General features: G+C 37.7%; 1 protein-coding gene across 3 annotated transcripts in view; it reads right to left on the bottom strand.

Moving 5' to 3' along the window:
- Positions 1-14,244, bottom strand: part of ZFYVE28 (zinc finger FYVE-type containing 28) — a 136,134-nt gene that overhangs the window by 12,786 nt on the left and 109,104 nt on the right. For all 3 annotated transcript variants that reach the window (XM_044681323.1, XM_044681325.1, XM_044681324.1), the window contains 2 exons: positions 8,615-8,731; positions 7,381-7,485 (listed from right to left, as the gene is read on the bottom strand). In XM_044681323.1, the coding sequence (XP_044537258.1) occupies positions 7,381-7,485; positions 8,615-8,731 (222 nt within the window). The remainder of the gene's footprint in view (positions 1-7,380; positions 7,486-8,614; positions 8,732-14,244) is intronic.

Below are 14,244 nucleotides of genomic sequence, written 5' to 3'. Positions count from 1 at the left end.
TGGTAATATGGTGATAACATATGGAGGATGATTTTTAAATAGTCCTGAAGAAATTCCAATTTATTAAAACTCAGAAGAAAACAGGACAAAACAGGGAAAAAAATAAACCATACAAATATTTATCTCTCAAAAAAATGAAAAAAGCATGATTTGTTTTTTTTTAAATTTAGATAAAGATCAAGTCTAGTAGGTTTTGTTTCAAAGGTTGTGGAAAAGGGTGGACTAAATGCATTTAACTCAACTTCCAGGAAGGAACAAATTAAACTTGATTTGGCCTGGCTGGCTTGCGGAGGGGCAGATGGTGAGGTCCTCAGCATTGCCAAAGTGTAATCTTGGCTCTCTTACCAATTCTGATCCCATGACATGGAGAGTTGAGTCCTGCAGAATAGTTCTTGTAAAGCTCTAGGTGATGCCACAGTGACCCCCTCTGGTCAGTCAGAAAATACTCCTTAACAGGCTCTAAAAGTTTTCTAATTTCGATTAGGACGAGTTCAAGGACCATAGGAAATAACATGAGTGTTTGTATGAAGATGGCAGGGGAGCAGAGAAGATCCATGTTCAGTCTCTTCATAGAGGGTGCTTTGAGATGACAGCAAAGCACTGATCTTTTTGCCTAGAGTCAAATAAGGCAAGATTGGAAGGATGCACTTCATATGGCAATAAACTTCATTTCTTCGAGGCAGCAAATATTTTCCAGTCCATCACAATTTCCATTTGGGCAGCTGGATAGTTGGCTAACTTAGTTTCACTCACCTAACATTTACAATACACCCATTATATACAAGGCATTGTGCTAAATTCTGAGAATACAAAGATAAAAACAAAGTAGTCTCTGACTTCCCTAAGCTGACATTCTAATGCTGGAAGGATACAATCTATACAGCCAGTAAATAATCATGAGGCCATTGAAGGAGGGAGAGAACTTGGCCTTAGGGATTTCTAGGCTTTCTAAAGATGATAACACCTAAGCTGAGCTCTAAGGATTTTAAGAGACAGGTAAAGCAGCAGCACATTTCAGGCATGTGCAAAGACAGGAGGGACTAGGATGGATTTATGAGTTAGCAGAAGAGCCAGTATGTTGGCTGGAATATAAGGCAAGGCAAACAACATGAAATAAGTCTGGAAAGAGAGAGAGGAGCAGATCTGTGGAGGGTCTTAAATGTCAGAAGCAACAGGGAGGGCACCAAAGAATTTTGAGCAAGGGAATGGCCTGATTACTTAGACTTGTGCCTTAAGAATATTAATTTGGGTTCTGTTTGCAGGCTGTATCAGAGAGGAAAGAAATTGGAAGCAGGAAGATCAAAGAGGAGGTGATTACAACAGTCCCCATGGGAGAGGATTAGGGTCTGAACTAAGGTAATGGTCATGGGAGTGGAGAGGAGGAGAGATGCAAGAGATTCAGTGCAGACTGAGTCAATAAGACTTGGTAAATATTTTATATGGGGGCAAGGCAGTGGAAAGAATGGAAGGTGATTCTCAAGCTGTGAACACGAAAGGCTTGAAGAATGTTGGTGACCCCAATGGAGACAGGAGGTAAGGAGGTTTAAGGCGGAATATAAAGAATTCCATGTTGAGTCTCAGTTACCTGTGGCTCAACCACATAGTGGCGATATCCAACAGGCAGCTATGATGGAAGACTGAAGCTTACAAGAGAAATGAGAGTTAGATAGCTAGATCTCAAAGTAATCTGAACAAGGTTCTTAACTGAACCCCATGGAAACTGATGAGACATAATGAAGGGAGAATAGAGACAAGTGTCTAGGAGGAAGACTTGGGCAACACCTGTAATCAAGAAGAGGGAAATGGATGATAATCCAGCAGAGAAAACTGATAAGATACAACCAGACACAAAAGGAAATATAAAAAGGAAAGAATGGGATCATCCGAGTCAAAGGAGAAAAGATTATTTGGAAGAGGAAGTAGTTAATAGTCTAAAGCTGTAGTTATCAAGTAGAAAAGTCCTTAGAAAAGTCCACTGGGTTTAGTAGATGAACAGATATAACTTTTTCTAGGAGTTTGACTATAAAAAGGAGAAGAGCTATAATTTAAAAAGATGAGAGAAAAACAGATAGCCAGAGATAGACAGCCAGAGACAGAGAGACAAAGAGCCAGAAACAGAAAGAGACAGGGCTAGACAAAGAGAAGGGGAGGACAGGGGACAGGAGAAGATAAAATCAAAGTGGCAAGAACTTGTCTTGATTTTCAAAAGAGGGAAGAGAGTAGAGTCTATAAGATTGACTTCAGTCAGTGAGATTGACTTCAGTTCCCGGTGAAATTTTAGAATTATTCAAGAAATTGTAAGCAAACATGTTGAAAAAGGAAGTTGTGATCACGAAGAGCCAGTTCGGCTTCAGAGCAAGAAAAGTCATTCAGATTAGCTGTATTTCCATTTTTGGCAGTTATATGATTGCCAAAGCATTTGACAAAATCTCTCATATTACTCTCATAGAAAAGAAACGTAGGCTAAATGGTAGTAGATGCTGGCAGATTCAGAACCAAATGAATGGCTGAATTTGAAGAGTATTAATTTGTCTGATCATCTTGGAAGTGGAGTACTTTCTAGTGGGGGCCTTCAGAGATTTGTGCCTGATACCAGGCTGTGTAGCATTTTTATCACTGACTTAAATAAAGGTATAGAGTGTGACACACTCATTGTACTTGCATATAACATACTCGATGACAGAGTTATGTTTCAAATAAGATCTCATAATCTTGATTACTGAGTTGAATTTAATAACATGACATTAAAAGAAAGATGAATATGAAGTCTCATACTTGGTTAAAAAAAATCAATATCATCCATTGATTGGGGAATGGCTGAACAGATTGTGATATCTGTTGGTGATGGAATACTATTGTGCTCAAAGGAATAATGAACTGGAGGAATTTCATGTGAACTAGAATGACCTTCAGGAATTGATGCAGAGTGAAAGGAGCAGAACCAAGAGAACATTATACACAGAGACTGAAACATTATGGCACAATTGAATGTAATGGACTTTTCTACTAGCAGCAATGCAATGATCCAGGACGATTCAGAGGAACTTGTGAGAAAAAATGCTGTCCACATCTGGAGAAAGAACTGTGGAAACAGAAATGCATCGGAAAAATATGTAATCAATCACATAATGTGATAGGGATATGTTTGGGGTTTTGATGTTAAAGGATTATGCTACTACAGATATGAATAACACGGAAATAGGTATTGGACAATGATTCATGTATAACTCAGTGGAACTGCTTGTCGGATTCGGGAAGGGGGGAAAAAGAGTGGGGGTGGGATCAGGAATCATGTAACCATGGTAAAATATTCTAAATTTTAAAAAAATGAAAAAAACCAATATCACAAGTACAAGATGGAAGAGGACCAAGTAGACCTAAGTTGATTTTAGTTGTCTTCAAGCACAATATGAGTTGCCTGTGGGATATAGCCGTCCTCAAAAGAACAAGATCTTGGGATATATAGTGAGGGAGGCAGAGTATCAAGGACTAGGGAGAAGATGACCCAATCTGCCCCAGTTAGACCATATCTGTAATGTTCAGTCTAGGCAATACATTTTTAGGAAGGGCATTCAGGATAGCATTGGATAGCATTCAGGGCAACCAGGAGAAGAGAAGACTTGGGAGAACATGATGGCCATGTTCAAGTCATTGAAAGACTGCCATCTAGTAGAGGGATTAGATTTGTTCTGGTGAGTCCCAGAGTACAGAACTAAGACAAAGAATGGAAGGTATAAGAGGCATATTCAGGTTTGATTTGAGGGGAAAAAAAACTTCCCAACAATTTCCTAGTGCATGTGCTGCAGAGTTAGTGGAATTTGCCCTTGTTGGAGAGCTTTAAGAAAATCTTGGATGACCACTGGTTTGGTATTTTGTAGAGGGGAGTCTTAGTTAAGAATGGGTTGTTCTCAATGGCCCCCGAGGTCCCTCCTAACTTGGAGATTGAGGGATTCATCTTGTGGAATAACAATACTGGATATGGAAAAAAGAAAAAAAAGGCAAGCCCATTAATAAGACCTGATTTTAACTCTCTTCTCAAACGGCACTGCTATTTCACATAGTGGGTGTCTTCAAAGCACAAAACTTATCAATACGAATGGCTCTCTTTATTAAAAATCCAAACCAAAATGGTAAGCAATACTTCAACGTGCTAGAATGTGCCTCTTCAGAATTAAAAATCCTGTTTTTACTTTTAAAACCATTCAGTTTCTTTTTCAAAAAACAGCTGACTAATGTCATACTAGAATGTACATTCTTTTCTTTCCAGTACTTTCTATTTTCTTTTTCAGTACATATTTTCCCTTCAAACCTTATTTCTATGTTTGAGAGTGTGAGTTCCTTTATTGCTCTTAGGAACACTTTTAGTGATCCTGGCACAATAGAAAAATTAATTGGAAATTATTATTGAGTCATTTCCAACTTTATCTGCCTTGACATCTCATTCCCTCCATAAACCTTTTTCATATTTATATAATTACACTTTTAAATGGATTAGTGCTGTTCTTCAGAGAAAATTGCATGGGAAATCTTTTACTCTGTTTACTGGAAAGAAAAAATAACAATTCAAAACAGCCTGAGGAACCAAACAGTATCTCTGGCACACAGCACTACAATCTAATTTTGTTTGCTTTTAGGGCATTTTTAAAGGCCTTTTGTCTTGACTGCAGCAAATCACATTTAAAAAATGTATATTGTCTGCTTCCCTCCCCACTTGCTGCTGCAAGCCCCCAAGACTTCACCCGAAAATAAAGATATAATTTTCCATGTGATATCTTTTCAGTTTCTTAAGATAGCTGTGACTCTTCCATGACTTAATAGGATTGATAATAAGGAACATACATACATTTCTTCTCCAGCATTTAGTGGAGAAGTGCCCTTATCATATCAGTCTTTCTAAAGTGAGATTTGAATTGTGTATTACCCAATGTATACAGCTATTAAAAGCTTACTCCTGGTTACAAACAGAGCAGGTGAAATGTCCCATTAATGCTAATAGTGGCTTTCTGACCTATCAATTTGCAGTACTGGAGGAAAGCTGCAGAGAATATAGATTTTCTCTTTAAATTTTCACCAGCATGGACTGATGAAGAAAAAAAATTTTCAGAAAAGATCAAGGGATCATAAGGATTAGAGCTGCAAGAGATCTTAGAAATTGTTGAATCTAGTCCTCATTTATAGATGAAGAAATGGGCCCAGAGTTTGCTCAGTTCACATTGGGAGTTTCAGAAATGAAGATAAAACCCAGGCTTTCTGACTCCAAAAGCAAGAGCAGGGCCTTTTCTATTGAACTGTGCTACTTCATCATTGTCTATCCCTGTAAAATTAAAAATAACCTAGGAACAAAGACCAGTTTATTCTGGTTTTCAATATGTTTATGTCACTCAGATGTATGCATCTCCACAATGCCAGATGCCACACTAGTGGGTTTTTTTCTCCTGGCACACAGGTCCATGGAGCAGAGCCAATAGAGGAAACTGAATGACAGCACTCTTTACAAGAGATATCACATCTCTCTGTAGCACCAGACATGGAAGCATTAAAACCAGGCACCGGCTTTTTGGAGACTCAGTGTTGAGGATGGCAGCCAGGATCCTCCTCAGCCCTTCACGGAGGAGCCCTGGAGCCTAGGATCATTGCGTGTCCCTGTGATTCAATGGCAGTAACCAGAAAAGGGAAATTGAGTCCCTGTGGAGAAGTGTCTGTGGACTGATTTTTGTTGGGGTAGGGGGAACTCTGCAGTTTGGGAGTGGAGCTTCATAACCCAACATCCTGAACAGCTCAATACATAATGATGCCAACCGTCCAAGGTGTCTAAAAATTCTGGGTTTGCTTCCTGCCAGGTGTGTCATTAACCTTAGGGGCATTTCTGTGCCATGAAAACCTCCCTACTAGGGCATGCCAACTGTCGCCATGCCAATGTGCTCCGTGCCAGGCCATTCTTAAGGAGTCAAGCTAAGAGGAACAAATGTAGGGCTTTCTGGTTTTTTAATTTTATTATGCTTTTTACTCAACCCAACCACCTTGAGTCTAACAAGCTGGCCTTATTTCTCAGTAGCCCATTTCCCATCTGGCCAGCTGCCCACCTGGCTTTCAGGTGCCATGTGCCCTCTATTGCCTCCTTTTTTCCTCCTCACAATACTCTAGCCCTGAGAAGGAGAGTAGCCCACCTTTTAAAGCGCTGTCAAAAGGATTAGACATACAGTAAGGTCAGATGGGGCAGTTGGCTGGCAGGCAGTGTTCCTTTTCAGCATTCTTCACGTTCCAAAGGGGTTTCAGATGCTGACCCAGAAAGCTGACTACCCAGAAGGCCACTAAGTCTGAGCCAGAGGAAAAGGTTTTCAAGGAGGGAACAGGCAAGTGAAAGAAGCCAAGAGAGCTGGGCAAGCAGGAAAGAGGCAGAGGCCATTACACACGAGAGATGTGAGGCTGGCAGAGGAAGCCTGTCACTGTGAGAGGAGGGATGCAGAGCCCAGGAAGTGTGTGCTTCAGTCCAGGGAGCACCGAGGACTCTGATGGATCTGATGGTCCGTGGGGGAAAAGGAAGAGAAGTGCTTCATGCATCTTCCCTCACCTCCTCCCAACCTCCAGAGCTCCAGAGAGGAAGCCCAGGGTCTCTAAGTGCCCTCTGCTTGTCTCCCTTTCTTTTCAAATGTATACTGCAGTTTCCAGGTTTTTAATTGTAATATAAAACACTGGTCAACATACCTGACCTTGTGTAGAGGAAAGGGAGATTAAGCTTTCTTTGTTGTAAGACAAGAGACTATCTGGTCAGCACAATTAGTTCTTTGGGGCTTGGAGCTAATTTAAGACAATTGGGCCAGGGAGGTAGGTAGATTAATTATTGTACTTTGCATGCCTAAGCAAGAAACAGATTGATAAATTCCTGATTTAAAATTGGAAGCTGATCATTACCTTTAGACTGTGAGTGAGAAAAGCCTGAGCTTTCCCTTTCTTCCTTATTCTAGAGTTGGGGATATTTTGTGAGGCCCTACACTGGAAAAGAAATCCAGCCAAGTTTCCACAAAGAGAGGGAGGAATAAGTTCCTTGTTAAGGGAAGGCCATAACCTTGCTGGGGCCTGGACTGTTAGGGAGCAGAGCCTACTGGAAAACAAGGGGGAGTGAGGGGTCCTAGCATGCTTAGGAGGGTCTCTGGCTCGTGGGATGACTGATAGCTCCCCTTGCTTTACTCTCCAGAATCACCTGCTGCTTTAAAGACTATTGTTTTCACAAGGTAGATCAAAACAGCGTCTCTTGTTTTTAAAATTTATGACACAAACTTTCCCGTTGCTTCTACTAAGCCGTATTTGTGAACCTCTTTTCTGTTGCGTCCCCCAGTGCTCCCTCCACCCCCACTGGACCTCACAGAAATTTCCAAGTACCTTCAAAATCTCCATCTCTTGCTTTTGCTGCAAGTTCAGAAGAGGAGATTGTTTCCTGGCAAAGGGCACAGTCCTCCAGAGCAGCACTTCTTAAATTCTGATTTACTGAAAAATCAAGCACAGCATTTTGAATCCACTAAGAAATGTCCATAAGAAACTCAACCTCTGTAGTAAACGAGTGGTCAGAGTAAAAACTCTCTGTGAACTCTAGGGAGGGATACCCCCAGAGTGAGAGCACCCTCCAATGGTCAAGAGAGAACCAAAATGAAAGAAAGGCTTTGGCAGGTCTTCTGAAAGAAAATACTGTTTCAGGATTGCCATGGTGAGGGAGTAGTCAGAGCGCTGGGGGGTGAATTTTGTCCTTGCATCTTCTTATCTGCTTCTCACTGAACTTGGAAAGTTTGTGATATAAATATGATTGTTTCTCTGGACATTAATCGTCTTGGAGTTAGGAAATCTGATTTCGACTTCAAACTATGATATTTACTAGCTTTGTGATTCTAGGCAAATCACTTAACTTCTGAGACTCAGTTTCCTCATCAGCAAAATGAGTATAATTATATTTATACTATATCCAGAGTTGTTTTGTGGAAAGTGCTTTATAAATCTAAAAATGCTATGTAAATGAAAGATACAACCAATATTAGGATCTACTATATTTATAGTGTTTTCAGAAACTAGCATGACATAGTCTGAGGTGGGTATATGTTTCCTTCCTTCCTTCCTTTGAGAAATGGACTATTGATTTTTTTCTCTCAATTGTTTTCAAGATTACAAGTTGATATCTTTAATAACTGTTTTCTGATATTTTGTGATCTATATTTTCTCTCTTAGGTGGGTATATGTTTTCTTATGACTACAAAGCTTGGAAATGTTTCTGTCTCATACTCAAATAAAACAACTGAGAAAAATTTGAAGATATATAAATACAAAAAATATAGATTAAAAAATTTGCACCTCTAAAAATATTATGAATGAATGAAGCACTTACTAAGGACTTATTCTGCACTGACTTTTTTATTCTTCACTGTTCTAAGCGCTAGGAATAAAAATTTAAAAACAGTCATTACTCTCAAGAAACACACATTCTAATGGAGGAAACACTTTTCTTACACATCAAAGCATTGACAGTTTTAATAGGGACTATAAAATGTAATTTTCTGTATGAATCAAATTCTTGTTACAGAAACTGTGGAACCATGAATTAAATAAAAATTTCAGACACAATACTTACCTTTCTTTAATTTTTCCCCATCTTCTGTGTCTGGCTTAGTTGCCATAACTTCAAATAAGGTCTTAAGAATACTTCGTAAGTCACTTGCATAATTTGTTTGTAGCTGATCAGCAACGCCTAAAAGAGATGTGGAGAAACTAAGAACTAGATACTTATTCATACCAATCAACTACTGAAAATAAGTGTATCATGATGTTTCAAAAGTTACATTTTTGAAATCATAGCCATAAGGATAACATGCCCTTAGAATGATTGTGGATTCAATAGGCTACACTATTCTCATTGAGGGGATAATCTATTTGGGTAGAGGGAAAGGATAGGTTTTTATCATTATTTTTAATTTTTACCCTGTAGAATCATTAAAAAAAACTTTAATAGAGTTTATTCCCAGGTATATCAACCCCTCCCTCCCTTCCCTGCACCATACCACGATGTACATACCATATCTGACAAAAAAATGTGTATATAAATTATCTTTTGTGTTTCTATTTATCAGTTCACTCTCTGAAGGAGAACATTCACAAGTTATACTTCAAATCTTAATTCTGCAGCTGCATATAGTTTTCTCTTGGTTCTACTTGTTTTATTCTTCATTATCTTATGTAGTTCTTTCCAAGTTTTTAAGATTTTTAACCTGCACATTGTTTCTTATAGATGGAATACAGTAGTATTCCATCACAATCATATGCCACAATTTGTCCAGCCATTCCCCAATTGATATTCTCTTGATTTTCAGTTCTTTGCTACCACAAAGAGCGTTGCTATAAATATTTTGGAACAAAAAGATCCTTTACCATTTCCCTGATCTCCTTGGGAAATAGACCCAGCAATGGCATTGTAGGTCTGAGGGTAAACACAATTTTATAACTCTTTGGGCGCAATTCCAAATAACTGTCCAAAATGGTTGTATTAGTTCACAGTTCCACCAACAGTATATTAGTGTCCCTATTTTCCCATATCTCCTCCAATACTTATAATTTTGCCCTTTTACTATTTTAGTCAACCTAATAGGTGTGAATGTCTCTTAATTGTTTTGATTTTCATTTCTCTTATCAATAGTGATTTAGAGCATTTTTTCATATGCTTGACTATAGCTTTGATTTCTTCATTCAAAAACTGTTCATATCTTTTGCCCACTTATCAATTGGGGGATGGCTCTTATTCTCATAAATTTGACTAAACTCTCTATATGTTTTAAATATGAGACCTCAATCTAAGAAATTCTCTACAAAAAAACTTTCCTCCAATCTCCTGCTATCCTTCTAGTCCTGGCTCTGCTAGTTTAATTTGTACAAAAAGTTTTTTTTAATGTAATCAAAATGATCCCTTTTACATCTTTCAATGCTCTCCAACTCTTTTTTATTCATAAATTCCTCTCCTATCCATAAATCTGATAGGTAACATGTTCCTTGTTCTTTTCTTTTCTTTTATTTTTTAGAAAAATTTTTTCCATGGTTACATGATTCATGTTCTTACTCGCCCCTCCATCCCACAACCCCCTCCCCCATAGCCAAAGCGCATTTCCACTGGTTTCTTCATGTATCATCGGATCAAGACCTATTTCCATATTATTAATAGTTGTACTAGGGTGGTCATTTAGAGTCTGTATCCCAAATCATATCCGCATCAACCCATGTGTTCAAAGCAGGTGTTTTTTCTGCTGTGTTTCCACTCCTGTAGTTCTTCCTCTGAATGTGGGTAGCATTCTTTTCCATAAATCCCTCAGAATTGTCCTGGGTCATTGCGTTGCTGCTAGTACAGAAGTCTATTACATTCAATTGTGTATCAGTGTATCAGTCTCTGTGTGTAATGTTCTTTTGGCTCTGCTCCTTTCACTCTGCATCAGTTCCTACCACAATTTGTTCAGCCATTCCCCAATTGAAGGGCATACCCTCGTTTTTCAGTTTTTTGCCACCACAAAAAGTGAGGCTATAAATATTTTTGTATATGTCTTTTTCCCTATGATCTCTTTGGGGTACAAACCCAGCAGTGGTATGACTGGATCGAAGGGCAGGCAGTCTTTTAGCGTCCTTTGGGCATAGTTCCAAATTGCCGTCCAGAATGGTTGGATCAGTTCACAACTCTACCAGCAATGCATTAATGACCCAATTTTGCTACATCCCCTCCAACATTCATTACTCTCTCCTACTATCATTTTCTAATTTGATTATAATATCTCCTTTTATGTCTAGATCATGTATCCATTTTGATCTTCTCTTAGTGAATGGTGTAAGATATTGATCTATACATAATTTCTGCCAAACCCTTTCCAATACTCCCAGCAATTTCTGCTAAATAATGGGTTCTCATCTCCCAAACTCAGAAACATACTTTGCTCAAATACAAGATTATAAACTTTTGCTACTGTTTTTTAAATGTCTGTTTTATTTCATTGATCTACTTTTCTATTTCTTAGCCAGTACCAGATAGCTTTGATAATTTCTGCTTTAGAAAAGTTTAAATCTGGTACATTAGACTTCCTCCCTTTGTATTTTTTTCATTAATTCTTTTGCTATTCTTGATTTGTGTTTCAAAATGAATTTTGTTCTTATTTTTCCTAGATCAATCAAAAAAAATTTTGTAATTTAATTGGGATGGCACTGAAAAAGTAAATTAATTTAGGTAGGATTGTTATTTTAATTATATTGGCTCAGCCCATCCATGAGCAATTAATATTTTCCCAATTATTTATATCTGACTTTATTTATGTAAAAAGTATTTTATAATTATGTTCATATAGTTCCTGGGTTTGTTTTAGCAGGTATACTTCCAGATACTTTATTTTCTCTGTGGTTATTTTAAATCTCTCTTCTTATAGGACTTTGTTAGTAATATATAAAAATGCTGATGATTTATGTGGGTTTGTTTTATAACTTGCTATTTTGTTAAAATTACTAATAGTTTACACTAAAATTATAGTTGAATCTTTAGAATTTTCCACATATACCATATTGTCTGCAACAAGAGATAGTTTTATTACCTCTTTGCCCATTCTGTTCATTAATACTTTAATGGCACTTGGTTAACCAAAATGATCTAAGACCTTACCCAAATCCCCATAAAGTATCTTACTTTGGGGATAGAAGGAATGATCTTCCTTTCTTTCATCATTTCATAAGGAGTATGGGTATAAACATAGAATCTGTATTCAGAAGATGCAGGTTTAATTCCCAATTCTGCTTTTGGTTACTTAAAAATTAATTTCTCTGTAAAGGGGGTCTGGCCAGATGCCTTTTCAAATATATTTGTGTAATCTACACACACACACACAAACACACTGTGTGTGTGTATAGATTAAATTTGCACCTGATACAGGGTTATGCAATCAATATGTTCAATCAGTCCTTGTTTTTAGCTACCTGTCCTCTCATATCTAGCAGTTTTTCCAGTCTGTTTTGATAACTACATCCTGATCCTAATTCAACTACTATTCACTACCCATCAAGTGAACCATTGATCAGATGATTCATTCATTCATGCTTCTGCCCATCCATGAAATATTAACAGAAACCTCTGATGAGTCAGGCACTATGCTAGAAACCAGGATATATGAAGATTGGCAAGTCTTTGTCTTTATAGATCTGATAGTCTAGTGGGAGAGATGGAAGAACCATGCAACAAAACTGAATGAAATATAGAAAATAAGAGAGGTACAAAGTCTGAAGAAAGTTCAGAGGAAGAAAGACTGTTACTAGCTGAGCAGATAAGGAAATGTTTCATGGAGAAGGTGACATCTGATCTAGATCTTAAGAGGATGGGTAGAAAGACAGAACTTGGATGATTATAAATGAGAGGAAAGGGCATTTTAAGAAGCATGTGAGCAACAAGCCTCCCCACTAAATGACACAAAATACCAATTAGTTATCATGAATTACAAGTAACATGCTTCATGATAATGCCTCAATTTTTCAAGGTATCGGGATTGCAAGTTATTTAACTTTTCTGGGTCTCGGTTCCCTCACCTATAAAATGAGGGAGTTGGATTAGATGATCTCTAAGGTCACTTCAGCTCTTACATTTATGATCCTATTTCCATGCTTTTAAAATATAAACTTAGGTTGCCATTCAATATTCTTCTTTTTCTCCATCACCTAACCAACACCATTAGCTAGTGCTCTCCCCTAAGAATTTTCCACTTGAATGAAGCCAGTTGCATCATTTTTTCAGTTTCTAAAGTTTATCACCTCACAATTATACTCCTTTAATCATTCCCTTTCACTTTATATATCCAGTCAGTTGCCATATTTTGTCATTCCTACCTCCATGACATTTCTTGCATTTGTCCCCTTTTCAAGTTCTTCACCTAGCCCCTCTACCCAGAGTTTAAGGCCTCACCCCTTTTTGTGTGGACTACTGCAGCAATAACACCTAATTGGTTTCCTGAAGCTTCTTGTTTCTCTAGTTCATGCAGCTGCTAAAATAATTTTCCTCAAATATGATCTAACAATGTCATTTCCCTCATCAGTAAACTCTAATTACTCATCACTGTCTCTAAGATAAAATATAGACTCCTCTGTTTGACCTTTCAAAGCCTTCTCACTCTAGTCCTAATCTCCCATTTATGGTCTCATTACATATTTACTTTCTTTCCTGTACTCTCCAGACCAGGCACACTGGGCTTGTTACTGTTGTTTCTCATACATGGCACTCATATTCTCATCTCCATATTTGCACATGCCTGAGATGTACTCTCTTCCCTTCTGTTTTACAGACTACCTTAAATCCTTTAAGAATCAGGTCAAACCATCATCTTCTCCATGATACTTTTCTAGATTCCCCCAGCTTCTAATGCCTAACTTCCTTGATTTATTTTGTGTTTATTAGGTATTTATTCTACATACTTTCATATATCTATATTAATGTAACTAATATTAATTTCCCATTTCTATATGAATAATTACTATAAACACTCTGACATAAGGTGAGTTCCTTGAGGGGAAAGACTGTTCCATTTTTACAGTTGTATCCCCGGTGCTTAGTACAGTGCCTGGTACATAGAAGGTGGTTAAAACATGCCTGTTGATTCAACGACTCAGTTTTCCCTCTGCAAAATGGGAATAATCACATTTTACATACTCTTAATAGGGCTTTTTTGTGAAGAAAAATACTTTATAAAACCTACAGTGCCATATGGATATGAATTATTATTATTATCCCCTGAGGCAGCCCATTCAATTTTGGAACATCTATAGTCATTAGGAAAATTTTCCTTATGTTGAGCTGACATATCTGTCTTCCTATTACTTCTACCTAGGGAGGCAGATTTTAACATTAAATATTGCTGGCTGGTGACATTATTTTCACATTCAAACATCACATAAATGACAATTTAAAAACCATCGACACTGCACGGTATGTGTAACTATATATCTCTATTAGGAAGAAGAGGCTAAGCCAAGCTTAAATCCTTATAATCTATCAATTCATATCCACTTACTATCTGGATCCTAGAGTTCCTTTAGGGACTTGGGTTTTCTTTTTTATTGTTATTATTATTTTTTATTTTTTTAAACCCTTACCTTCTATCTTGGAGTCAATATTGTGTATTGGCTCCAAGGCAGAAGAGTGGTAAGGGCTAGGCAAGGGGGGGTCAAGTGACTTGCCCAGGGTCACACAGCTGGGAAGTGTCT

This window comes from Gracilinanus agilis, chromosome 6 (genome assembly GCF_016433145.1).
Source record: "Gracilinanus agilis isolate LMUSP501 chromosome 6, AgileGrace, whole genome shotgun sequence".
Classification (NCBI taxonomy): Eukaryota; Metazoa; Chordata; class Mammalia; order Didelphimorphia; family Didelphidae; genus Gracilinanus; species Gracilinanus agilis.
The sequence above is the reverse complement of the archived record's forward strand: the minus strand, read 5'-3'. Positions and strand labels throughout refer to the sequence as shown.